The 26,409-nt window shown below is 43.0% G+C and overlaps 1 protein-coding gene across 2 annotated transcripts in view; it reads left to right on the top strand.

The window, feature by feature from the left end:
• LOC109893611 (AF4/FMR2 family member 1-like) overlaps positions 1 to 26,409 on the top strand; it is a 62,783-nt gene that overhangs the window by 14,715 nt on the left and 21,659 nt on the right. For both annotated transcript variants that reach the window (XM_031826084.1, XM_031826083.1), the window contains exons 3-7: positions 1,420 to 2,253; positions 23,315 to 23,356; positions 24,302 to 24,388; positions 24,680 to 24,716; positions 25,601 to 25,655. In XM_031826084.1, coding sequence (XP_031681944.1) covers positions 1,420 to 2,253; positions 23,315 to 23,356; positions 24,302 to 24,388; positions 24,680 to 24,716; positions 25,601 to 25,655 — 1,055 coding nt within the window. The remainder of the gene's footprint in view (positions 1 to 1,419; positions 2,254 to 23,314; positions 23,357 to 24,301; positions 24,389 to 24,679; positions 24,717 to 25,600; positions 25,656 to 26,409) is intronic.

Below are 26,409 nucleotides of genomic sequence, written 5' to 3'. Positions count from 1 at the left end.
AGCATACCACCCTTTCTAATTAACACCGCTTCAATCACTCTTTCAGTCTACCCTCCCATTTCTCCTATTAACTCAGTAATTTCTTATAAAGAAGCACTACTTTCCCTTAGTGCTGGCAGCTGTAAAGTATATCTCTTTACCATGGCTAAGCTGATTGCTTTGTTTGTTCAGTGAATGAATGGGAGGCTCTGTTTCCTTGGTCGACTGCCTGTTGTGATGCATTTGGTTCATTCTGGCAAATCCTTATGTTGTGTTGGCGTCAGTTGGGTCTGTGAACAAGGCCAGCCTCTCAAGGTGAACAATGTTGTAGGATGTGAATTAGCTGTCACTAACATCCCAGGGCTTAGGGTTAGGTACTGCTGGTTTATTCACAATGCATAGCGTCTCATATTGACCAGAGCGAAGTGAGGTAGGAGTCTGTTAGGGACAGGCATTGTACTCGCCCAGGCCATGTGAATTGATGGTGAAGCATAGGTGGATTCTTTGTCTTCACGAGGTGATGCTGCACCAAAGGTGCTGGATAAATGGAAGATGTCTTACTCAGGCCGTTTGACCATTTTGACCAAAAAATTGGCACAGTTCCCGTCTGCTTAAGGGGTGGCTCTCACATAGGCACCAATGCGACAGCAGCTTGGCCTGGTCTACTTAGTTTATTGAATGTATCTGAACCAGAAATAAGGAGCCAGCGAGTTGTCTCGCTTCCTCTTCAGCTTCTGTGTCTTCTACTGTAGGGACTTTGGCAACCTTATTCTCCACCCTTCTCCTGGCGTGTACTCTGGCGCACACTCCCCGCCATGCATTCCACAATAGTGGAAACTCCCTTCAAGCCAATGCTTACACCAATCCTATACGTTTTTAAAATCCATGACTGAGTGTGTTGGTGAAGGCTAAAGGTTGCGTCCAGATGTATTTCCCCCCCCCCCCCCCCCATCTATCTCCTGAACCACAGCCCAACGTTGCCCTTTTTCTGAAGAGGATGTTTTGGAGTGACTCAGTGAGCCCATACAGCCCTTGGGGTTAGCTAGCTAATGTAACAGAGAACTTCATCTTGTCTACTCTTGCTTTTTAAAGGTCATATTGATTGGTTGCCAAAAAGTCAGCTACATACAGAGACGAAGGGCAACAGTAATATTTAGATAGTTAAACCATGGTTTTATCAAGAAAGAACAGTTTAGCTGATTTCTATCTAGTTAAACAATGGTTTTTAAAGGTAGACTCAGCGATACAAAGTAAACATTTTAGCAGTATCAGGTCAACTTCTGCAACAACGAAGAGCGTGTAGCAAGATGTTATTCTCCTCCTCAGTCTCAGACTGTATTGTTCTTATTAATTTTCAAGGCTAACAACTACTGTAGCGCTGATAAGAACCCATCTTCTTAACACTGATGTACCTGAGTAACCTTTTCTTTTCTGTTTCAGACGAACAAAGGAGATGAGCTGTCCAGCCGTATCCAGAGGATGCTGGGTAGTTATGAGGATGTGAACAATCCCAACACTCACCAGTGTTTGGACAGCAGCTTCTCTAAGGGGCCTCAATCTCATGTCACCACAAAGTATGGGCGGCCATCTCGCAGCCGAGACCGAGCGAAGCCTCCATTCCAGAACCCTCCTCAGTACGGGGCAAGCCAGAACCAGAGTGGTGGTCCGCCCCATGGTAGCCACTCTGGCCAGCCTCTGAAGAAGATCCACGGTCCTTCCTCCTCCTATACCCAGTCCTCCCTGAGTCTCAGCCAGGGCCAGGCCTGCCCAGACCCACACCAGAGAAAGATTGAGCTCTGGCCAGACCTGAGGGAGTGTGCCAGTCTTCCTCCAGTCCTCTCCGCCCTGTCCCCCCCAGCCGATCCCCTATCCCCCCTACATTCCAGTGACCCCAGCGACTCTGAACACCAGGACTCCCCCCTGCACCCTGAGAGGCACCCGGCCTCTCCCCTACACCCCGACTCACACTTCCCCATGGTGTCCCCCCTGGATGACCCCCAGAGAGACATCCCGCCTCCGGCCATCGATGGGGCAACCCTACCCTCTCAGACCTTCCCTCCACCACTGGCCTCCAAACCCAACCTGGTTATGCCCCAGAAGCCAACAGCCTACGTCCGGCCCATGGACGGCCAAGACCAGGTGACCAGCGAGTCTCCGGACCTCAAGCCCTCTCCAGAAGACTTCCATGGGCAGTCTTATCATGAACCCTTACCAGACTTGAAAAGCACCAAGCCCAGCCTTTCCAAACTGAAGATACCATCACAGTCTATAGAGGTAAGCAGAACCATGTTCTGTTTTTAACCGTGTGTGTGTGTGTGTGTGTGTGTGTGTGTGTGTGTGTGTGTGTGTGTTCCTTCTTTTGACTAGCCTATATAGCCTGCTGTGTGAGAAATATCAGTTAATACCAGACGCATAATGAACACACAAGCCTGGGAGATTGGGTTTAAACTGGACTTTAGATTAGAACTGGACCGTGGACTTTAGATGGAAGAAATAGTTGGTCAGCAAAGAAAAAGTTAAACATTACGTAACATCAAACTAACAAACCTTGAACATATCCTAAAAATGGAACATGTATCAGATGGGCCTGTTTCTTAGTTGGTTAATATTGAACTTTTGGATGCCTCGACTTGCTCTGGAAAGTAGCTCTTCCAAAGTTTGATCAGCTTAAACTACAGACGGATAACCATTTTTGGAGAGACTGCATTCAGGCCCAGTGTCGATGTAGCTTATTGACACACTCTGTGAGGCTAGGTCAGCTCAGTGGAAATCGTGCAGAACGAAATGTCAGAGATTTGCATGCTCTCGTCTAGTCCTATTCTCTCTCTGGGGGAATATTTCCATAATTGTCTTTGATGAGACTTTGTTTGTGTCCCAAATGGCACCTTGTTCCCTACCTAGTGTACTACTTTTGAGCGGGACCCCCATAGGGCTCTGATTTTTAAAATCAGTGCCTTATAAAGGGAATAGGGTGCCATTTGGGATGCAGACTTTGCGATGGGACCTCACCCTGCCTGTTTACCTGTAGGAGGAACAGACGATGGACACAACAGAGAAATAATCTGTCCCCTAACTTTAGTGCATTCCACACCTGTGTCCTGTAGTCTCCAATGGTAATGAATGCTCACCGAGACAGACGGGTGACCATTTGTCTCAATAAGTGAATGCTGGCATAATCGTGGTCTAATCGTTACGAATGTGCGGCTTTCCCTTTTTCAAGATTTCACACTTGTCTTGATACAGGGTCGGCCTAGCGGTTAAGAGCATTGGGCCAGTAACCAAAAGGTCACTGGTTCGAGTCCTTGAGCCGACTAGGTTATAAAATAAAATATGTCTGTCTGTGCCCTTGAGCAGTTTCTCCTGTGAGTCTCTGGATCAGAGCTAAATGACTAAGATACAGTACCTTAAGATGGTGTTCATATTCTACTTGTTGCAGCATGAATACATTTTTTTCCCTCAATTTTTTTCTTCTTCAAAATCTCACACACGACCCACATAATGACAAAGTGAAAACAACATGTTTTTAGACCTGTTTTCACATATGATTGAAAGTTAAATACCTAATTGACGTAATTATTCACACACCTTGAGTCAATGTATGTTAGTGACCTTCGGCAGCGAAGTCCATTTTCAAGTCTTGCCATAGATTTTTAAAGTAGATTTAAGTCAACTGTAACTCTGCCAATTCGGTAACTTTCATTACTTCTTTGTTGGAAACTCCAGTGTAGATTTGTACTTGTTTTAGGTAGAAGTCGACCAATTATGATTTTTCAACACCGATACTGACTTGGAGGACCAAAAAAAGTCGATACCGATTTAATCGGCCATTTTATTTATTTATATATATATATATGACATAATGACAATACTGAATGAACAATGAACACTTATTTTTACTTAATATAATACACTATTTAGTTTCAAGTAAATAATGAAACATGTTCAATTTGTTTTAAATAATGCAAAAACAAGGTTTTGGAGAAGTAAAAGTGCAATATGTGCCATGTAAAAAAAGCTAACGTTTAGGTTCCTTGCTCAGAACATGCGAAAGCTGGTGGTTCAATATTCCCAGTAAAGAAATATTTGGTTGCAGTTATTATAGGAATTATGACGCGTCGACTATTTCTCTCTATACCATTTGTATTTTGTGTATCTTTGACTATTGGATGTTCTAATAGGCACTTCTTAGGAGTTGATATGCTTGAAGTCAAAACAGAGCTGAGATCAAGCATTGCTAAGAGCTGCTGGCAAATGCAGTAAAGTTTGAATGAATGCCTATGAGCCTGCTGCTGCCTACCACCGTTCAGTCAGACTGCTCTATCAAATCATAGACTTAATTATAATATAATAAACAATATGGTAAAATCTGGAAACTATCATTTCAAAAACAAAACGTTTATTCTTTCAGTGAATTATGGAACCGTATTTTATCGAACGGGTGGCAACCCTAAGTCTAAATATTGCTTTTACATTGCACAGGCTTCAATGTTATGTTATAATAATGTAAAATTCTGGCAAATTAGTTCGCAACGAGCCAGGCTGCCCAAACTGCATTCAATTAACGCAAGAGAAGTGACACAATTTCCCTAGTTAATATTGCCTTCTAACATGAATTTCTTAACTAAATATGCAGGTTTAAAAATATTTACTTCTGTGTATTGATTTTAAGAAAGGCATTGATGTTTATGGTTAGGTACATTCGCGCAACGATTGTGCTTTTTTCAAATGCGCCTTGGTTAAATCATCACCCGTTTGGCGAAGTAGGCTGTGATTCAATGATAAATTAACAGGCACTGCATTGATTATATGCAACGCAGGGCATACTAGTTAACTACACATAGTTGATGATATTACTAGGTTAACTAGTGATTATGTGAAGATTGATTGTTTTTTTTAATAAGATACGTCTAATGCTAGCTAGCAACAGCTCCTCGCTGTACTTGCGTAACAGGTGGTCAGCCTGCCACGCAGTTTCCTCGTGGAATGCAATGTAATCGGCCATATTCGTCGTCCAAAAATGCCAATTTACCGATCTGTTATCAAAACTTGAAATCAGCCATGCAGATTTAATAGGTCAACCTCTAGTTTTAGGTTATTGTCCTGCTGGAAGTTGAATTAATCTCCCGGGTGGAAAGCAGACTGACCCAGGTTTTCCTCTAGGATTTTTCCTGAGCTGAGCTCAATTCCCTTTTATTATCTTGATAAACCTGCTTCAGTCCTTAACAATTACAAGCATGCCCATAACATAATGCAGCCGCTACTTGAAAATATAGAGTGGTACTCAGTAATGTGTTGTATTGGATTTGCCCCAAACATGAAAAAAAATGAAATGAATACTTTGCAGTATTACTTTAGTGCCTTGTTGCAAACAGGATGCATGTTTTGTAATATTTGTAAAAAAAAAAAAAAAAATCTATACAGGCTTTGTTCTTTGTCAATTAGGTTAGTCTTGTGGAGTTAACTATGTTGATCCGTTTTCTCCTATAACAGCCTTTAAACCCAGTAACTGTTTTAAAGACACCATTGACCTCATGCTGAAATCCTTCCTCTCTGGTGACAGGACGCCTTTATCTTTGTAGTGACTGTGTATTGATACACCATCCAAAGTGTAATTAATAACTTTACCATGCTCAAAGGGATATTTGTCAAGTTATTTTAGAATTTGTTTTACCCATCTACCAATAGGTGCACTTCTTTGTGAGTTATTGAAAACTCTCCCTGGTCTTTTGTGGTTGAATCTGTGTTTGAAATGCACTGCTCGACTGAGGGACCTTACAGATAATTGTATGTGTGTGGGGTACAGAGATGAAGTAGTCATTCAAAAATCACGTTTAACACTTTGCACACAGTGAGCCCATGTAACGTATGTGACTAAGTTAAGTACATTTTTACTCCTGAACAAAGTAGTTGAATACTTATTGACTGAGCTTTTTCATTTTTATTGTGTTTATACAAAAAAAAACACACCATAATTCCACTTTGACATTATGGGGATATTGTGTGTGTGGGGGCCAGTGACCAAAAATCTCAATCAATTTTAATTTCAGACACAACGAAATGTGGAAAAAGTCAAGGGGTGTGAATACTTCCTGAAGGCTCTGTACATGGGCACTAATAGTATGCAGGAACGATGCGTTTTGATTAGAGAATGAATCGGTTTGATACGATTCGATGCACTGACATTTGTTGCATAAACCTTCATGTTCCATTCTAAATGGATCTGCTGCTGATTGGGCTCGAGCTGGGAGTATGAGCTGGATCTGGTTGGGTTGGGTGGATATGTGTATGTGATGCATGTCTATGGCATGTCTATGGTGTGTACTATGTAGGCACCTGATTTGCACTATAAGGATACTAGACATCTACCACCCCACTGTCAGATTAAGGGGTGGGGCAATGTAGCTTTTTTTTGGGGGGGGGGGCAGCGATTACAGCCTCGAGTCTTCTGTATGACGCTAAAAGCTTGGCACACCTGTATTTGGAGAGTTTCTCCCATTCTTTGCAGATCCTCTCAAGCTCTGTCAGGTTGGATGGGGAGTGTTCAGATCTCTCCAGAGATGGTCGATCTGGTTCAAGTCTGACCTCTTGCTTGACCGCTTGAGGACATTCAGAGACTTGCCCCGAAGCCACTCCTGCGTTGTCTTGGCTGTGTACTTAGGGTCGTTGTCCTGTTTAGAAGGTGAACCTTCACCCCAGTCTGAGGTCCTGAGCGCTCTGGAGCAGGTTTTCATCAAGGATCTCTTTGTACTTTGCTCTATTCATTTTTCCCTGGATCCTGACTAGTCTCCCAGTCCCTGCTGCTGAAAACATCCCCACTGCATGATGCTGCCACCACCATGCTTCACCGTAGGGATGGTGCCAGGTTTCCTCCAGATGTGACGCTTGGCATTCAGGCCAAAGAGTTCAATCTTGGTTTCATCAGACCAGAGAATCTTGTTTCTCATGGTCTGAGATGAGTCTTACGGTGCTTTTTGACAAACTCCAAGTGGCCTGTCATGTGGCTTCCATCTGCCAATCCACCATAAAGGCCTGCTTGGTGTAGTGCTGCAGAGATGGTTGTCCTTCTGGAAGATTCTCCCATCTAAGATCCACAGAGGAACTATGGAGCTCTGTCAAAGTGAGCATCGGGTTCTTGTTCACCTCACTGACCAAGGCTCTTCTCCCCCGATTGCTCAGTTTGGCTAGGCGGCCAGTTCTAGGTCTTTGTTGTTCTAAACTTCTTCCATTTAAGAATGATGGAGGTCACTGTGTGGACCTTCAATGCTTCAGACATTTTTTGGTACCCTTCCCCAGATCTGTGCCTCGACACAATTACTGTCTCAGAGCTCTAAGGACAATTCCTTCGATCTCATTACTTGGTTTTTGCTCTGACATGCACTGTCAACTGTGGGACATTATATAGACGGGTGTGGCTTTCCAAATCATGTCCAATCAATTGAATTTACCACAGGTGGACTCCAATTAATTAAGTTGTAGAAACATCTCTAGGATGGTCAATGGAAATGGGATGCACCTGCGCTCAATGTTCGAGTCTCATAGCAAATGGTCTGAATACTTTATGTAAATAAGGTATTTCTGTTATTGTTTTGAATACATTTGCTAAAATTTCTAAACTGTTTTCTCTATGACATTATGGGGTATTGTGTGTAGGTTGATGAGGATTTTTTATTTTAATACATTTGAACAAAGTCTGAATACTTTCCGAATGCACTGTATATAGCACAATCGAATGGTTTTGACCGTTTGGGAGTTTATATGGTGTGATCCTCTTTTCGATTCGTCCATGCAGTGCGCCTCGCAAAAGAGATTCCTCGTTATACAGGGTTTAGTTGATAATTTCATCTCTAAAAATTAACATATACACTGATTTTGTTTTAAGAAACACTTGAGTTTGAGTTTATTTTTATTTTTACAGGGACAGTGCACATTAATCAACATTTCAGTAAAAGTGCCGGTTTTAGCCAACCGGCTAATTTTCAACCGCAGTCCCTGGGCAGGTTATTAAAAACAATTACAATATAGACAATAGCAACAGAACAAGCAAGACATAGCATACAGACAGAGCAACATAGGACAAGCAAGACGTAGCATACAGACAGAGCAGCATAAAACAAAAAGCAGCAAGACAAAATTCATAAAAGCAACAAAGTGTTTCCACACCTCACAAGCTACAGACAACAGACAACATGGAGTGGCAACACACAGCTAGGGACCATGTTCACAAATCTGATTGACCTTTAGCCATGTCTTCAAGCATTTTGTGAAAGTGTGATATGTGGTGCAGTTATGTGTGTCTGATGGCAGTGTATTCCAGACATGGGAAGCTCTCACAGAGAATGCAGATTTACTAAAGGTGCTTTTCCTTAGGGGAACTATACAGTCACCTCTCATGGCAGACCTTGTGGATCTGCTGCCATATGTCTGGGTTTTCTGTTTAACAAAAATATTGAGTGGACGGGGAGCCAGGCCATTGAGGATCTTGAATACAAGACATGCGTCGGTGTATTGCAAAAGATTTTCCCAACTCAAGAGCTCATGCTTTCTAAGGATGTGACAATGATGATGGCTTCCAAAGCTATTGCTGATGGTGAAATTAAACAATCAACATAAAATGTATTATCAGCCCCGTTCAGCAGGTATAGCCAGATGACTTGCCTCCCATCGCTTTTATTCCAGTAAAACAGAATTTTCAACAGGGGATAGATGGCGGTAACCAAGGAAATGACATGGGTTGTCACTCAATGAAGAAGAAGAAGAAGAAGAATGAAGAACTTATGCATCAGCCCCCGATTCAAATGTTCCTGTGAATTGTTACAACCCTGCTTGAGTCAACTTGACTAATCGGGTACTGTATGTTTTTGTAGGCCTAACAAATTCACTATGCAATGAATTAATTCCCCCCACTAATCACCTCACGGCCCTCATCATACTTGCAGATCAGATTTATAATGTCTCTGAAAGCCTCAAATCCGACTAGAGAATTCTCCCTCAGGTTGTTTTCACAGGGTTTTTTCTGGATCAAAATGGGGCTTAGGTGTTGGGCATGGCCAGGGTGTGACCAATGGCGTGGTCTCCGATCTAGTATTTTAGAGCCCCTCGGTAGCAGAGAACATTTAACTGTTTTAAAGTGGTTCTTCACATTTTGCCATGGGGCGGAGAGAAATCTTTACTGTTTTAAAACTAGTTTCCTGCTAATTTACACATTTTGCTATGCTTTATGCCGTATTCTTATTCTGAGTGACTCAAACATTATAACAAAACCAATCATACCATGACATTTTTTTTAAATTTTAGATTCTCCCTAACGATTATTATTATTTTTATGTTGCCCTTCCAAGACTTTTCTATGTATAAACCCTGGAAGAGCTGAGCTTGTTGACGATACTGTTTTGAGCCAAGATTATTCTCCAACTTTCTCTCCACCCAGTGAGGACGTCTTCTGAGTGCAGAGCGACACACGTCATTAGTTTTAATAATCCAGCCATTCCAAGGCTTGTCCACAATTCAAATATATTAACCGTCTCTCTTATGTGGAATGTGGCCAATTTCCCCCCCCCCCCCCCTCTACCCCCTCTCACCCTCCCTACCCACAGCCCAAGCTGCACCTGCAGCAGCTCTGCTCATTGTTGGGGACCCCTTTCTCGCCCTGCCCTGGCCCCTGCCTCGCCTGGCCCTGGTACACGTGGACGCTAACCCAGCAGTGCTGATTTGGCAGGCTGCCGTTTCCACCCATTGCGGGCGCTAATCCAGCAGAGGATAGCTGTGTAGTGACTCATAACCCCGAACCTTCAACTCAACCCTCACTCTACAAACTGAACACGAATAGAGCTGACGGGGTCAGATAACTCTCCTAGTCATTGTCAGAGAGGCACATCTGTTCTAGATTATATATTTCTATCTGAACATTCCACAATGTTGTGTCCTACTGCACACGTGCAGTCCTGATGTTTCATTGATTTGAATCCATAGTGAATGTCCTGGAGAGTGGGTGATGTAGAGGTGTTTTTTTTTTTTTTTTTGTGTCTGGGGTTCCATTGGTTATCGAGCTTGGAAGCTGCCTGCTCTCTCCCTCTCCGGCTACTTGAAGCATTGTGCTCTACTCTGCTGTCTAAGCCTTGCCTCAGTCATACAGTAGTGTAATGCTTCTGCGATTTTAACAATGGAATTTAGCACAATAATCTCTCTCTCTGGTTGTTTGCCTGGGCAACTCCGACTCTGAGACACCTGGGAACTTTTTTGAGTGGGGCTGAAGGTACGGAGAGAAACTGTTTGGTTCAATAAGTTTCCACATAGACCTATGAACTAAAACTAAAGAAATGCTTGCTTGTGAACAGTCTTCAATACGCTCAGCAAATGTTTTAAATAAAGTACTGATAAACAGAAGTGAAGCCGAGACTAAACATAGTAATGCGTTGGATCTGTAGCACACATGTTGGACATAATGACGTATGCTTAGTAGTGGGGACAGTCAGGAAAGTCTTATTTTGGGGTCAGTGACGAGGCTGAAGTAAAAGGCGCTCTGAGAAATGGGTGTGTTTTGTGTGGCTTTGCACTTCAGCAAAACACGCACACTGTCATCGTGCCCGGCAGTCTGGTGCTTGTTAACACGCAGTGAGACAATCGAAGTCAGTAGTAATGCATGGTTGTTGAGGAGGCTTCTCTGTAGCCACTGGCCAAACTCAAGGTAGGCCAAACAGATTCCTAGATTTTTATCACAGTTGTATATTTCTAAGACTGTATTCAGCCGAATTCTGATGTTTTTCTACTATTTGGTCTTTTAACCAATCAGATCTTTTGTCTATAATTGGGCTGCCTATGTAAACACAGCCTAAGTCTCCACCTAGAACTGCAATACTCAAAGTAGCTATACTATACTGCCTGTTCGGTACACATATTGAAAGCAGTGAGCTGGTGTTGCTATGGTGATTGTTTATTGTGATCCAGACCTGGTTCCTGTTTGGAAACAGTCCATGCCATTGTACCCCATCCTAGATCCCCAGCGTTGGTTAGTCGTGTGTGTGTGTTGGAATGTGGTTGAGCAGTAGTCTGGTGGCTGATTCTACAGTAGTATGGGGTTTGGAAAGAAGGGTGTGTCGTGTTGGCAGTAAATATGATTCATCTTGGCTACGGAGTAAAAAGAAGAAAAAAAATACTAATTTGACATTTCGAGGCACACTGTAGGACTGCCAGGGACCACGTGGTACCATATTATCATGATACTTCGGTGCTGATACAATGTGTGTTATGACTCTATATATTGTAATTCGATGTTCCAAACATTGCTCACCATATGTCTGCTGCAGAGGGACAAGATGGAGACATGAGAACTAGTTTTGATCAGTCATGGAAATAACTAGCGCAGACATTTTTTCTGCTCCCTATTTAAAAACAAGATGGAGAATAAGCTATGAAGGAAAAATACTGGTATTTCGGTTCAGATGCAGCCAACTAGCGCAAAAATTATATTGCGATATTGTCAAAACGACCGCCCCCTGCCCCCCCCCTTCAAGAGGCTGAAGAAATTTGGCTTGACCCATAAGACTCTCACAAACTTCTGCAGATGCACCAATGAGAGCATTCTGCACCGCCTGCAACCTCACACTGCCTGCCCTCCAGGAGATCTACAGCACCCGGTGTCACAAGAAGGCCAAGGACCTCAGCCACCTGAGCCATGGCCTGTTCACCCTGCTACCATCTAGAAGGCAGAGACAGTACAGGTGCATCAAATCTGGGAACGAGAGACTGAAAGAAGCTGTTTATCTCCAGGCTGTTAGTCATCATTAGCCGGCCTTGGTACCCTTCCCAGAACCTTAGACACGGTCCCTTTAGAGACTGCTGCCCTATATACATAGTCATTGAACACTGGTCACTTGAATAATGTTTACATACTGTTTTACCCACTTCATATGTACATTGTAGACTGTTTTTTCCATACATTATCTATACTGAAGAACAAACTTCAATGATTTTACTGAGTTACAATTCATAAAAGGAAATTAGTCCATTTAAATACCTTTTTTTATTAGGCCCTAATTTATAGATTAGTATACCTAATTTACTAGCTAGTTAGCTAGAAAGCTAAATGGTTAACTTACGCCAGATTGGACGGAGTCTGGACAAAGTGAGGGAAATTGTCTCGGAGAAACTGAAGATATACCACAGGAAGATATGAGTTGGAGTGTGCCCATAGGACTGGAAAACCCACCACTGGCTCAGGTGACAGGCCCAGGCCGATAGTCGCCAAGTTCCTGAGGTTCAAGGACAAGGTAGCGGTTCTGGAAAGAGCTGGAAGGAATGAGAGAGCCAAGCCTATGGGTAACGTAGCTTCAACGCTGCAGCGCGCACACACACACACACACACACACACACACACACACACTAAATGATTAATGGCCTAAATGTATATTTTGCTTTGTTTGCTCTTTTCCATATTATGTCTATCTTGGAGAAGCTACCCAAGAAAGGGCTGAAAATAGCCCATATTAATATGTAACCTTAGAAATAAGGTTCATGCAGCGTAGCCTAGTGGTTAGAGCGTTGGACTAGTAACCGGAAGGTTGCAAGTTCAAACCCCTGAGCTGACATGGTACAAATCTGTTGTTCTGCCCCTGAACAGGCAGTTAACCCACTGTTCCTAGGCCGTCATTGGAAATAAGAATTTGTTCTTAACTGACTTGCCTAGTTAAATAAAGGTTAAAAAAATAAATAACTTGCTAACATCTGATAGCATACATATATTAGTCGTTTCTGAGACTCTCTTAGATAATTAACTTGATACAGCAGTAGTAACAGGAATGCTTATGGGGGAGGTGTTGCTATATATATTCAGAGCCATATCCCAGTAACGCTTAGAGAAAATCTCATGTGAAGTGTTGTGGTTGCAGGTTCACCTGCCTCATCTAAAGCCTATTATTTTGGGGTGTTGCTATATGCCACCAAGTGCCAACAGTCAGTATCTAATGTGTGTGAAATGCCCGATGGTGTAAACACGAGGTGTACTTTCTTTTGGACCTGAATATTGGCTGTCTTTCATCAAGCTGTCTGCTCAAGAGGAATCTTCACTAACCAGTGCCTGTAATCTGGTTCAGGTTATTAATCAACCTACCAGGGTGTTTACAAACACGACAGGAACAAGATCGTCCACATGCATTGATCACATTTTTACTAATACTGTAAGAACTCTCTTCTAAAGCTGTATAGACACACATTGGATGTAATGATGACAATATAGTGACTAGATCTAGGACAACCAAGGTTCCTAAAGCTGGGCCTAAAATAGTCACAGCAAAAACCTTTCTATGATCTAAGACTATGTGAATGATGTAAAAAAAAATGTGTTGGTCTGATGTGATTTTAATAAGGAACATCCAGACACTACACCTTTTTATTGAATTTATGAAATGGCTTCTTCCAATTATTGATAAACATGCAACTGTTAAACTAACTTTTTAAACTGGCTCCATGGATTGATGAGGAATGGAAAAATGGTATGGTTGAAAGATGTTGGAGGGGAGGGGGGTCAAAAGGACTGGCTAAGTCTGGCTCACTTACTGGAAATTGTGACTAAACTTAACAAAAATAAGAAACTTATGTCATTTTTATTTTTTTTAACCTTTATTTAACCAGGCAAGTCAGTTAAGAACAAATTCTTATTTTCAATGACGGCCTAGGAACAGTGGGTTAACTGCCTGTTCAGGGGCAGAACGACAGATTTGTACCTTGCCAGCTCGGGGATTTGAACTTGCAACGTTCCAGTTACTAGTCCAACGCTCTAACCACTAGGCTACCCTGCCGCCCCATGGTCAAATTGTTGCAAAGGAACCACAACTAAAGGACGCCAATAAGTAGAGACTTGCTGGGGCCAAGAAACACGAGCAATGGACATTAGACCGGTGGAAATCTGAGCTTTGTCTTTGTGAGACGCAGAGTAGGTGAACGGATGATCTCCACATGTGTGGTTCCCACCGTGAAGCATGGAGGTGGTGGTGTGATGGTGCTTTGCTCGTGACACTGATTTATTTAGAATTCAAGGCACACGCTACCACAGCGTTCTGCAGCGACATCCCATCTGGTTTGCGCTTAGTCCCACTATCATTTGTTTTTCAAAGGGACAATCACCCAGCACACCTCCAGGCTGTGTAAGGGCTATTTGACCAAGAATGAGAGTGATGAGTGCTGCATCAGATGACCTGGCCTCCACAATCGCCCAACCTCAACCCAATTGAGATGAATCTGGTAGTGAATGGTGTGGCTGTTGAACAAGTTGAGGAAACTAAATTGCTTGTTGTAACTTTGGCTTGTAAACTGTCATGGTTAGAACATATAGATTCAGTGGTTGTAAAGATAGGGAAAGGTCAGTCCGTAGTAGATGTTCTGCTTTTTTGACACACTACACAAAACAAATCCTGCCGTCTCTAGTTTTATCTTGATTATTGTCCAGTCATGTGGTCAAGTGCTGCTAGAAAATACGGTTAAGCTTTAGCTGGCCCATTGTAATCAGAGAGCTGATTATAAATACTATACTACTATAAATACTATGCATGCCAGTCTCTCTTGGCTAAGAATTGAGTAGCGACTGTCTGCATCACTTCTTCTTTTTATAAGAAAGTGTTGATAAAGCACAGCTCTGAAACGCACACTTACCACACCAGATATGCCACCAAGGGTCTCTTCACAGTCCCCAAATCCAGAACAAATTCAAGAAGGCATTCAGTATTATATAGAGCCCTTATTGCATGCAACTCTGTTCCATCTCATATTGCTCAAATTAACAGCAAACCTCTTTTTTTTTTTTTTTACGGATACATTGACACCACATGACACACGGCCTCTCCCTTATTTAGATAGTTTGTGTGTATGTATTGATATTAGAGGTCGGGCGATTATGGTTTTTAAACTATTTTTACATTTATTTTAATATATATTTGTAATAATGACAATTACAACAATACTGAATGAAAGAGTGCGCGATATGTGCCATGTAAGAAAGCTAACGTTTAAGTTCCTTGCTCAGAACATGAGAACATATGAAATGCTGGTGGTTCCTTTTAACATGAGTCTTCAATATTCCCAGGTAAGAAGTTTTAGGTTGTAGTTATTATACTATTTAGATTCAATTCAAGGGCTTTATTGGCATGGGAAACATGTGTTAACATTGCCAAAGCAAGTGAGAAATAATAGATAAGTGAGGTAGATAGTAGATAATTTCTCTCTATACCATTTGTATTTCATATATACCTTTTGACTATTGGATGTTCTAATAGGTGTTCTAATCGCCAGCCTAATCTCGGGAGTTGATAGGCTTGAAGTCATAAACAGCACAATGCTTGAAGCATTGTGAAGAGCTGCTGGCAAATGCATTAAAGTGCTGTTTGAATTAATGCTTACGAGCCTGCTGCTGCCGACCACTGCTCAGTCAGACTACTCTATCAAATCATAGACTTAATTATAATATAATAAAACACAGAAATACGAGCCTTAGGTTAATATTAGTATGGTCAAATCCGGAAACTTATCATTTCGAAAACAAAACGTTTTATTCTTTCAGTGAAATACGGAACCCTTTCGTATTTATATTATTAATTATATTTATATTTATATATATATATATATATATATATATATACTGCTCAAAAAAATAAAGGGAACACTAAAATAACACATCCTAGATCTGAATGAATGAAATATTCTTATTAAATACTTTTTTCTTTACATAGTTGAATGTGTTGACAACAAAATCACACATTATCAATGGAAATCAAATTCATCAACCCATTGGAGGTCTGGATTTGGAGTCACACTCAAAATTAAAGTGGAAAACCACACTACAGGCTGATCCAACTCAAAATGAGGCTCAGTAGTGTGTGGCCTCCACGTGCCTGTATGACGTCCCTACAACGCCTGGGCATGCTCCTGATGAGGTGGCGGATGGTCTCCTGAGGGATCTCCTCCCAGACCTGGACTAAAGCATCCGCCAACGCCTGGACAGTCTGTGGTGCAACGTGACGTTGGTGGATGGAGCGAGACATGATGTCCCAGCTGTGCTCAATTGGATTCAGGTCTGGGGAACGGGCGGGCCAGTCCATAGCATCAATGCCTTCCTCTTGCAGGAACTGCTGACACACTCCAGCCACATGAGGTCTAGCATTGTCTTGCATTAGGAGGAACCTGCTCCTCCTTGCACAAAGGCGGAGGTAGCGGTCCTGCTGCTGGGTTGTTGCCCTCCTACGGCCTCCTCCACGTCTCCTGATGTACTGGCCTGTCTCCTGGTAGCGCCTCCATGCTCTGGACACTACGCTGACAGACACAGCAAACCCTGCCACAGCTCGCATTGATGTCCCATCCTGGATGAGCTGCACTACCTGAGCCACTTGTGTGGGTTGTAGACTCCGTCTCATGCTACCACTAGAGTGAAAGCACCGCCGGCATTCAAGTGACCAAAACATCATCCAGGAAGCATAGGAACTGAGAAGTGGTCTGTGGTCACCACCTGCAGAACCACTCCTTTATTGGGGGTGTCTTGCTAATTGCCTATAATTTCATTTGCACAACAGCATGTGAAATTTATTGTCAATCAGTGTTGCTTCCTAAGTGGACAGTTTGATTTCACAGAAGTGTGATTGACTTGGAGTTACATTGTGTTTAAGTGTTCCCTTTATTTTTTTGAGCAGTGTATTTATATTCCGGACTCGCATTGCTCTTTTTTATACTGCTCATTCTGTCTTAATTATTTTATAAACTTGTGGATGTGTGTGTTGCTAGATATTGCTGCTCTGTTGTAGCTAGAAACTTAAGCATTTCGCTGCACCTGCGTCCACAAATCTCTGTATGCCATATACAGTGGGGCAAAAAAGTATTTAGTCAGCCACCAATTGTGCAAGTTCTCCCACTTAAAAAGATGAGGGAGGCCTGTAATTTTCATCATAGGTACACTTCAACTATGACAAAATGAGAAAAAAAATCCAGAAAATCACATTGTAGGATTTTTAATGAATTTATTTGCATATTATGGGGGGAAATAAGTATTTGGTCAAAAACAAACGTTTATCTCAATACTTTGTTATATACATACCCTTTGTTGGCAATGACAGAGGTCAAACGTTTTCTGTAAGTCTTCACAAGGTTTTCACACACTGTTGCTGGTATTTTGGTGTGTGATGTTCTTTGGATGCAACTCAGCATTTTTTGTCCTCCAAACACGACGAGTTGAGTTTCTACCATCTGACCATATGACATTCTCCCAATCTTCTTCTGGGTCATCCAAATGCTCTCTAGCAAACTTCAGACGGGCCTGGACATGTACTGGCTTAAGCAGGGGGACACTTCTGGCACTGCAGGATTTGAGTCCCTGGTGGCGTAGTGTGTTACTGATGGTAGGCTTTGTTACTTTGGTCCCAGCTCTCTGCAGGTCATTCACTAGGTCCCCCCGTGTGGTTCTGGGATTTTTGCTCACCGTTCTTGTGATCATTTTGACCCCACAGGGTGAGATCTTGCGTGGAGGCCCAGATCAAGGGAGATTATCAGTGTTCTTGTATGTCTTCCATTTCCTAATAATTGCTCCCACAGTTGATTTCTTCAAACCAAGCTGATTACCAATTGCAGATTCAGTCTTCCCAGCCTGGTGAAGGTCTACAATTTTGTTTCTGGTGTCCTTTGACAGCTCTTTGGTCTTGGCCATAGTGCAGTTTGGAGTGTGACTGTTTGAGGTTGTGGACAGGTGTCTTTTTATACTGATAACAAGTTCAAACAGGTGCCATTAATACAGGTAATGAGTGGAGGACAGAAGAGCCTTTTAAAGAAGTTGTTACAGGTCTGTGAGAGCCAGAAATCTTGCTTGTTTGTAGGTGACCAAATAATTATTTTCCACCATAATTTGCAAATAAATTCATTAAAAATCATCCTACAATGTGATTTTCTTTTTTTTTTTTTTTTTCATTTTGTCTGTCATAGTTGAAGTGTAACCTATGATGAAAATTACAGGCCTCATCTTTTTAAGCGGGAGAACTTGCACAATTGGTGGCTGACTAAATACTTTTTTGCCCCACTGTATAAACTTTGATTTACATGTTAGGTTGGGATGCCCCTCTCTCTTTGCCCAGCTCCAGGTGGTGTAGTTCTGTCTGAGCAGTAGTAGCCAGCGAACACACACTCTCCTCTTCTAAATCCTGGAACCCTTGATGTGTGTCTATCTACATTTAATGACCTAGTCAGCACTGGTTGGCTAAGTATTAAGTGGCTCTCCGGTCCAGGCTGTGTTTGTGCTGCGGTGTGGCATTGTTCACTCCAACAGAGAGAAAAGCCCACCCCTCCACGCTTAGTGCTGTTTGTGTGGTAGCCAGCCAGGCAGCTATTGACCTCAGCTGCCACTGAGAGCTTGCCAGCAGCAGTTCTCCACTCAGCCCTCCCTTCAGCAGCACAATACATTTGCTTTGTCATCACCACCTTATGTAACTATCGCTGTGACCTGAGTGAAGACCACTTTTAGTCCTCTTATCTGAAACATGGAAACCTGAGGAGGCGGGGGGTGGGTTAAACAGTGAAAGACTTGTCACACAACACCATGTTTTATGCTGAAGCTTTTTGTTGTTGAGAAGACCGTATCGGGGACATAATCCCTTCCATAGTTTTTTTATAAACAAATATTTAACTTCCAAGATGGTATGTTGGAGTACAGTAGTTGTTAGGCACTAACCCCTAACCACTGTTATGGTGCAGCAGTAGTCTGAGGAGAGAAGTCTGATTGTAATTGCCTGTGGTTTGACATTCTACTGTTTTTTTTTGTGGTGTTTGTCCCAAAATGGCACCCTATCCCCTACATAGTGCACTACTTTTGATTAGAAACCGTAGGGCCCTGGTCAAAAATAGTGCTCTATATGGGGAATTTGGGGACGTAGCCTAGGAGTCGTTGGGTAAGCGTCTGAGTGCTGTTATGTTGATGAGTCAGTCTGACAGACAAAACAAATGAAACACCTACACGGCTGAATAAAACTAATTAACTCACTGTTGTGTGTAGAGGGGTGCTTGAACTATGCAAGCGACTTCATCTTAACCACATACCACATTACACTCTTGAGTAATGTAACCATTAACAAGCATGTGCAGACGAGGGGGTTATTCTTCTTGTCTGTAGGCTACACTCCTTTTCATTTTTAGCTTCAAGACAAAAGCTCAGAGTTGCTAACAGCATGTCGTCATCAAGTAACATTAGCCTATAAAAAAAATGCATATTCATATGAGAGGCTTAATCGTTACAGTACACTTACTGTACAACATTACAACAAACCAGACTGCATTTTTAGCAATGTCATGCAAAACATTACATATGGCAAAATAAAATTGTGACGGAAAACGGGGGTGTAAGTGAATTCACTGCAGATTTGCATCAGACTGTTTTCATATGGAAGCTATACCCACCACCAAAAAGGATTTGTCAACGTTCTGCCGTCTGATCAACTGCAGCCTACTGACGACAACCACAGGTAGCCTAGAGCACCTTACTGACGACAACGACAGGTAGCCTAGAGCAGCACACTGACGACAACCACAGGTAGCCTAGAGCTGACGACAACAACATGTAGCCTAGAGCAGCCTATTGATGACATCCACATGTAGCCTAGAGCAGCCTACTGAGGACAACCACAGGTAGCCTAGAGCTGACGACAACCACAGGTAGCCTAGAGCAGCCTACTGACGACAACCACAGGTAGCCTAGAGCTGACGACAACCACAGGTAGCCTAGAGCTGACGACAACCACAGGTAGCCTAGAGCTGACGACAACCACAGGTGCAGGAAGCCTAGAGCCCATCTGGTCCAGAGGGAAGCAATTATATTTATAGCTTAAAATAGGCCCATTTTATTTGTGTTCTGAGAATGTGAATGGTCAAATTTGGTTTATATTCAAGCTTCAGGTGGTTAGGCTACCTACTTCTTTTTAATCCAAGATGATTGACTGGAATGAATCAATCAATGCAATAGTGATGAAATACTGAGTTTTTTTAAATTTTTTAATTACAGATGCAAAGGCCTTCACGATGCAACCCTGCATACAGCCAGTTCAGTCAGCCCTGTACATTTTTGTCCAATCGCAGTTGTCTCTTTGTCGGTGTAAAGGGTCTGGAGTTGGTTAGGTTAAAAACAATTTCCCCACTACCTCTGGAACCCGTGGTGACACCTCTGAAATCACCACACAATGTTACAAATGAAAGACCATACAAATAGGATATGTTGACGGTATAAATAAATAAATAAATATATTAAAAAGTTGGTGATTAGGATGGGTTCCATAGTTTTAGGCATCTACTGCAGAATTTAACATGCTGTTACTGCACTTCTCAGTTAAACTCAAATATTCAGAACATTTCTACATTTTTAGATTTTACAAAAATCTGCTGCACTCCACCAAGCAGGCCTTTATGGTAGAGTGGCCAGACGGAAGCCACTCCTCAGTAAAGGTACCATATTGTCATACTTGAGTAAAAGTAAAGATACCTTAATAGAAAATGATTCTAGTAAAAATGGAAGTCACCCTTTTAAAAAAAAGTTTTAAATATACTTAGGTATCAAAAGTAAGAGTATAAATCATTTCAAATTCCTTATGTTAAGCAAACTAGATGGCACTTAAAACATTTTAAATAATAATATTACGGATAGCCCCTGGCTATCCAACACTCAGACATAATTTACAAACAAAGCATTTGTGTTTAGTGAGTCCATCAGATCAGAGGCAGTAGGGATGACCAGGGATGTTCTCTGTTTAGTGAGTCCATCAGATCAGAGGCAGTAGGGATGACCAGGGATGTTCTCTTGATGAATGCATATATTTGACAATTTTTCCTGTCCTGCTAAGCATTCAAAAAAAGTACTTTTGGTTGTTAGTGAAAATGTATGGATTTAAAAAGTATGTTTATTTTCTTTAGGAATGTAGAGAAGTAAATGTTGTCAAATATGAACTTGGCAATAAAAGAAACGTCCCTTATTCAGGACCCCGTCTTCCAAAGATAAGATAATTTGTAAAAATCCGAATAACTTCACAGATCTTCATTGTAAAGGGTTTAAACACTGTTTCCCATGCTTGTTCAATGAACCATAAACAATTAATGAACATGCACCTGTAGAACGGTTAATTGCCTACCGTCTGTAAGCTGTTAAGGTCACAGTTATGAAAACATAGGACACTAAAGAGGCCTTCTACTGACTCTGAAAAACACCAAAGGAATGATGCCCAGGGTCTCTGCTCATCTGCGTGAACGTGCCTGTGTGGGGATGTTTTTCAGCGGCAGGGACTGGGAGACTAGTTAGGATCAAGGGAAAGATCAGTTGAGCAAAGTACAGAGTGATCCTTGATGAAAACCTGCTCTTTGAGTGGCCCAACCAGAGCCCGGTCTTGAACCCATTCGAACATCTCCTGAAAGACCTGAAAATAGCTGAGATCCTTGATGAAAACCTGCTCAGGACCTCAGACTGGGGTAAAGGTTCACCTTCCAACAGGACAATGACCCTAAGCACACAGTCAAGACAACACATGAGTGGCTTCGGGGCAAGTCTCTGAATGTCCTTGAGTGGCCAAGCAAGAGCTCAGACATGAACCAGATCGACCATCTCTGGAGAGACCTGAAAATAGCTGTGCAGCAATGCTCCCCATCTAACCAGACAGAGGTTGAGAGGATCTGCAGAGAAGAATGGGAGATACTCCCCAAATACAGGCGTGCCAAGCTAGTAGCGTCATACCCAAGAAGACTCGGCTGTAATTGTTGCCAAAGGTGCTTTTCAACAAAGTACTGAGTAAAGGGTCTGAATACTTTTGTAAATATGATATTTCCTGTTTTTATTTTTCATTCGTCTTGTCGTTGTGTGGTATTGTGTGTAAATTGACGGGGGGTCTGAATACTTTCCCTAGTGCACTGTATATGCCTTCTGTTTGAGTCTACAATGCCCACAAGCTTCATTAGAACAGAGTGGACGAAAACACAGACACTAAGACTGGGGGGAAAGAACCTCAATGATGAGCTGCTTTTCTACACAGATTTTTTATTTATTTTTTAAATGATTGCCTGATGATCTTCTGAACTTCCCAAAACCTTTCTGATGTGATTTCAGTCACTTCAAACCATAGTTCTTTCACAATAAAAGTACTGCTAGACTGATTTCTAATTGACTGTCATAACCCCAATTTTTTAAAAAATATATATTTACAAAAATTTTATTTAAAAAAATTGCCACTAGATTATATCACTTTTCTACATAGTGTGGTCACATCTCTCTCTCTCTATATATATATATATATTTATTTTATTTATCAAAATGGGGTCACGGGTCAAATATGTTTGGGAACCCCTGGTCTAGCTTTTATTTTGGTGATTTGTTAGTTCCCAAAGATGGTTATTTAATAATATACTGGTCCATGATCTTTTCTAGGTGTTTAGATATCTACGCGTTTTATATCTGGTTGTAGTAGTTTAAGTTTACACTTGAAAGCATATTTTCATCCCAATGTATAGTTTTTATTTTTTTAAAGATTTTAACACTGTTTGGACTTAGGCGACCCTAAAAAAACACTTAGGTGACCCGCCCAAGGATTTACTATGGCAGAAAAATCCCTGACATGGTGTAATTTAGGCCTACGTCTTTTAAAAGTCTTTCTTTGGTACTCTATTGGCTTCTGAAACCAGTCAGTTGAAATGTTTCACTGAAAACTGCTTGGCTCAGCTGACTAAGCTGAAGTGACAACAGAATACTGTTGTTTGTGTTGTCAGAATGTGTCCCAGAATGTTAATCTGATCAAATAATTTGATGCACGCTACATCGTTCCTGCCTTTTTTTACATTCCTATCAATGAATAGCCTAAATCATGTAAGCCTTAGTTGACATGTCTGTGCACTCAAGACATTGCTGTTCTTATAAGAAACAACTTAAAACATTGCTGTAAACAATTATCCCAAATCTTGAACATGTATTATTTTTGTGTGACTTACAATGACGAGAGAAGAACTAAAAAGGCAAGCTGTTAAATATGAAAGTCAACCCAAAAAGGCAAATTCTTTGATTGTCCGAACTTGAACTGAAATCCTGTGACCATCTTTGAGCTCTGAGATTCCAATCATGGATGACACACACACACACACACACACACACACACCCTGTCCTGGCCTCAGTCTGACCTCTGAGAAGGGGCCTCTTCTCAAGCTCACTGGACTGTATCAGGGGTGTGCCCTGAGGGAAAGTCACTTGATCGTAGTTGTTTCAGTGCATTTACCACCATGCATGTATGTGTTTTGTTCAAGCTTCCCCTATTGGCTGGTTTCTGTGTCACTCAAATAGTGTTGTGCTGCCTTCCAGACGCTGTCACATGAAGCTGACTGTGTGGAAGACATTCTGAGGGTAAGCACTTCTCAAATCTTTACTAATGAATCATGTAGAGGTGGAGGTTGCTCAGTTTGCTAGTGTTCATTATCATCGTGGCTAAAAGAGGGATTTAGTTGCTGAGCACATGGCCACTTTTCACATTCCTGTGTTAAATCCAACCCATGTTTAAAGAGCTAGCTAGCATTTATTCAGGACAGAACCCCACTTCATGTGCTGTATGAATGAGTCATAGGGGTCCTGCTGGGTTGGGTAGTTAGTCCTCCTCGTCATGCTGGATAGAGTAGTTAGTCCTCCTCGTCCTGCTGGATAGGGTAGTTCGTCCTCCTCGTCCTCACTGGGTCCTGCTGGATAGGGTAGTTAGTCCTCCTCGTCCTGCTGGATAGGGTAATTACTCCTCCTCATCCTCCTCACTGAGTCCTGCTGGGTAGGGTAGTTAGTCCTCCTCTCTGGGTCCTGCTGGGTAGGGTAGTTAGTCCTCCTCGCTGGGTAGGGTAGTTAGTCCTCCTCGCTGGGTAGGGTAGTTAGTCCTCCTCTCTGGGTCCTGCTGGGTAGGGTAGTTAGTCCTCCTCGACCTCCTCACTGGGTCCTGCTGGGTAGGGTAGTTAGTCCTCATCCTCCTCACTGGGTCCTGCTGGGTAGGGTAGTTAGTCCTCCTCGTCCTCCTCACTGGGTCCTGCTGGGTAGGGTAGTTAGTCCTCCTCGACCTCCTCACTGGGTCCTGCTGGGTAGGGTAGTTAGTCCTCTCTGGGTCCTGCTGGGTAGGGTAGTTAGTCCTCCTCGTCCTCCTCACTGGGTCCTGCTGGGTAGGGTAGTTAGTCCTGCTGGGTAGGGTAGTTAGTCCTCCTCGACCTCCTCACTGGGTCCTCCTGGGTTGGGTAGTTAGTCCTCTCTGGGTCCTGCTGGGTAGGGTAGTTAGTCCTCCTCACTGGGTTGACTCCCCTCTCTCTCTGCCTCCTTCAGGAAATGACCCACTCCTGGCCTCCTCTCCTGACTGCCATCCAGACGCCCAGCACAGTTGAGCCCTCCAAGTTCTCCTTCCCAGTCAAGGTGAGCCTGAAGGCCCTCTGTGTTGCCTGAGATGCACAACCTACTGCAACTACACACTATTGTATTAGCTTTAGGTATTCATCCTTAAACACTTCAGGCCATGGGTTCTACTCTACTAGCAACTTAGAACCCCCCCCCCCAAAAAAAACACGCGTGTTCCACTTAGTCAGTCATTCACAGCACCTACACTACATACGTTAATCATCAGTGTTGTAGTCTGTTGTGAGGGAACGCCTCCCTTGTCGTGTGCGTGTCACTAAGGCTGGTCGCCTCTACTTTGTCCCCTCACAGGAAGCACAGCATGTCCCACCTGCGTCTCCAGGACAAAGTAAGTCAATGTGGAGGATTGGGAGTGTATACTCACTGGATATACCATATTACAACACGTTAATGTGGGGGATTGGGAGTGTATACTCACTGGATATACCATATTACAACATGAAGTTAAACACTAGCTCAGCAATGTACTTCTCAAAGTAGAACAAGGCTTTTATTAGCTCATTGGCAGTTGATGGGGGGTCGCTCTTGTGCAGCCCTGTTTCCGTGGTTGTGCTGTAAATGCCAGCTGGGTGCCCTCTCTTGCTTTATCTACATTTGTTTTTCTGTGTGTGTCTTGCTCTCTCTCCTTCCTTCCCTTTCACTCCTCTCTCTTTCTCAATCCACCACAACGACACCTTCCCTTTTGGTGTCAGATTGTATTATCCTCATGACAGAGGAGACTTTTTAAAAACCCTCCCATGGCCTCTTAACATCAAAACTACTGGAGAATGGTCACTTCCTCCACTCCTGTCGCACGCTCTCTTATGCCCTCTTTTGCTCGCTCGCCCTCTTTTGCTCGCTCGCTCGCCCTCTCTTTCGCTCGCTCGAACTCTTGCTCGCTCACACTCGATCTTTCGCTCGCTCGCCCTCTATCTTTTGTCATCGCCGGCAGACGCCGTCACAAACACTTAAACCTCAGGTCCCCCGCAGTTAGAAAGTTGTTGATCACAACCATGTTGTTCATCTCCCTGTCTATTGAACTGGATGGACAAGAAATAATAAACCGCTAGCTTCTCTCAAATGACCTCTGACCCTTGATTGACCTCGTATGCCTGGATCTCCTCCACTGAGCTCACTGATTTGGTGACCGGCCGTGATGCTATTATTGCTGCGTCCTTTATTCTGTCTGCGTTTTTAGTAATGATGTTTTGGTGTTCCCTCTTCTCTTCCCAGAACACTATGGATCACCTCCACTAGCCCCGCCCTCCATCTGTCAACAGAGCTCATGGTGAGTATACCCTTCTCACCCTGTGTCAAGTCCCCAACGAGGGGCTACACTGTGCCCCAGGCCCTGGCCTTCCGTTCGGGTTGAAAACGTTGCGGTGACCCCATGTAGTGTGTATAGATAAGCCCCCCCCCCCCTGCTCTCAGATTAGAGGTTTCACCGGCAGATTTGTATTTATTTAATTTTACCCCTTTTTCTCCCCAATTTCGTGGTATACATTTTTTTTTTTAGTAGCTACTATCTACGGGCTCGGGAGAGACTAAGGTTGACAGTCATGCGTCCTCCGATACACAACCCAACCAAGCCGCACTGCTTCTTAACACAGCGCGCATCCAACCCGGAAGCCAGCCGCACCAATGTGTCGGAGGAGGAAACACCGTGCACCTGGCAATCTTGGTTAGCTCGCACTGCGCCCGGCCCGCCACAGTAGTCACTGGTGCGCGATGAGACAAGGATATCCCTACCGGCCAAGCCCTCCCTAACCCGGACGACGCTAGGCCAATCGTGCGTCGCCCCCACGGACCTCCCGGTCGTGGCCGGTTACGACAGAGCCTGGGCGCACTGGTGGCACAGCTGGCGCTGCAGTACAGCGCCCTTAACCACTGCGCCACCCGGGAAGCCCTTCACCAGCAGGTTTTGTTGTTGTAGTAGAACACAGCTGGGAGATTCCCACCCCGTCTCTTTAACGTCAGTGAGGACATGGTCAACAAAAAAAAAACTGCCGCGAAATTACATACCAAAACTATTGAGATGAGAT

Source organism: Oncorhynchus kisutch, linkage group LG6 (genome assembly GCF_002021735.2).
Source record: "Oncorhynchus kisutch isolate 150728-3 linkage group LG6, Okis_V2, whole genome shotgun sequence".
NCBI lineage: Eukaryota > Metazoa > Chordata > Actinopteri > Salmoniformes > Salmonidae > Oncorhynchus > Oncorhynchus kisutch.
This window is presented reverse-complemented; position numbering and strand designations above follow the sequence as displayed.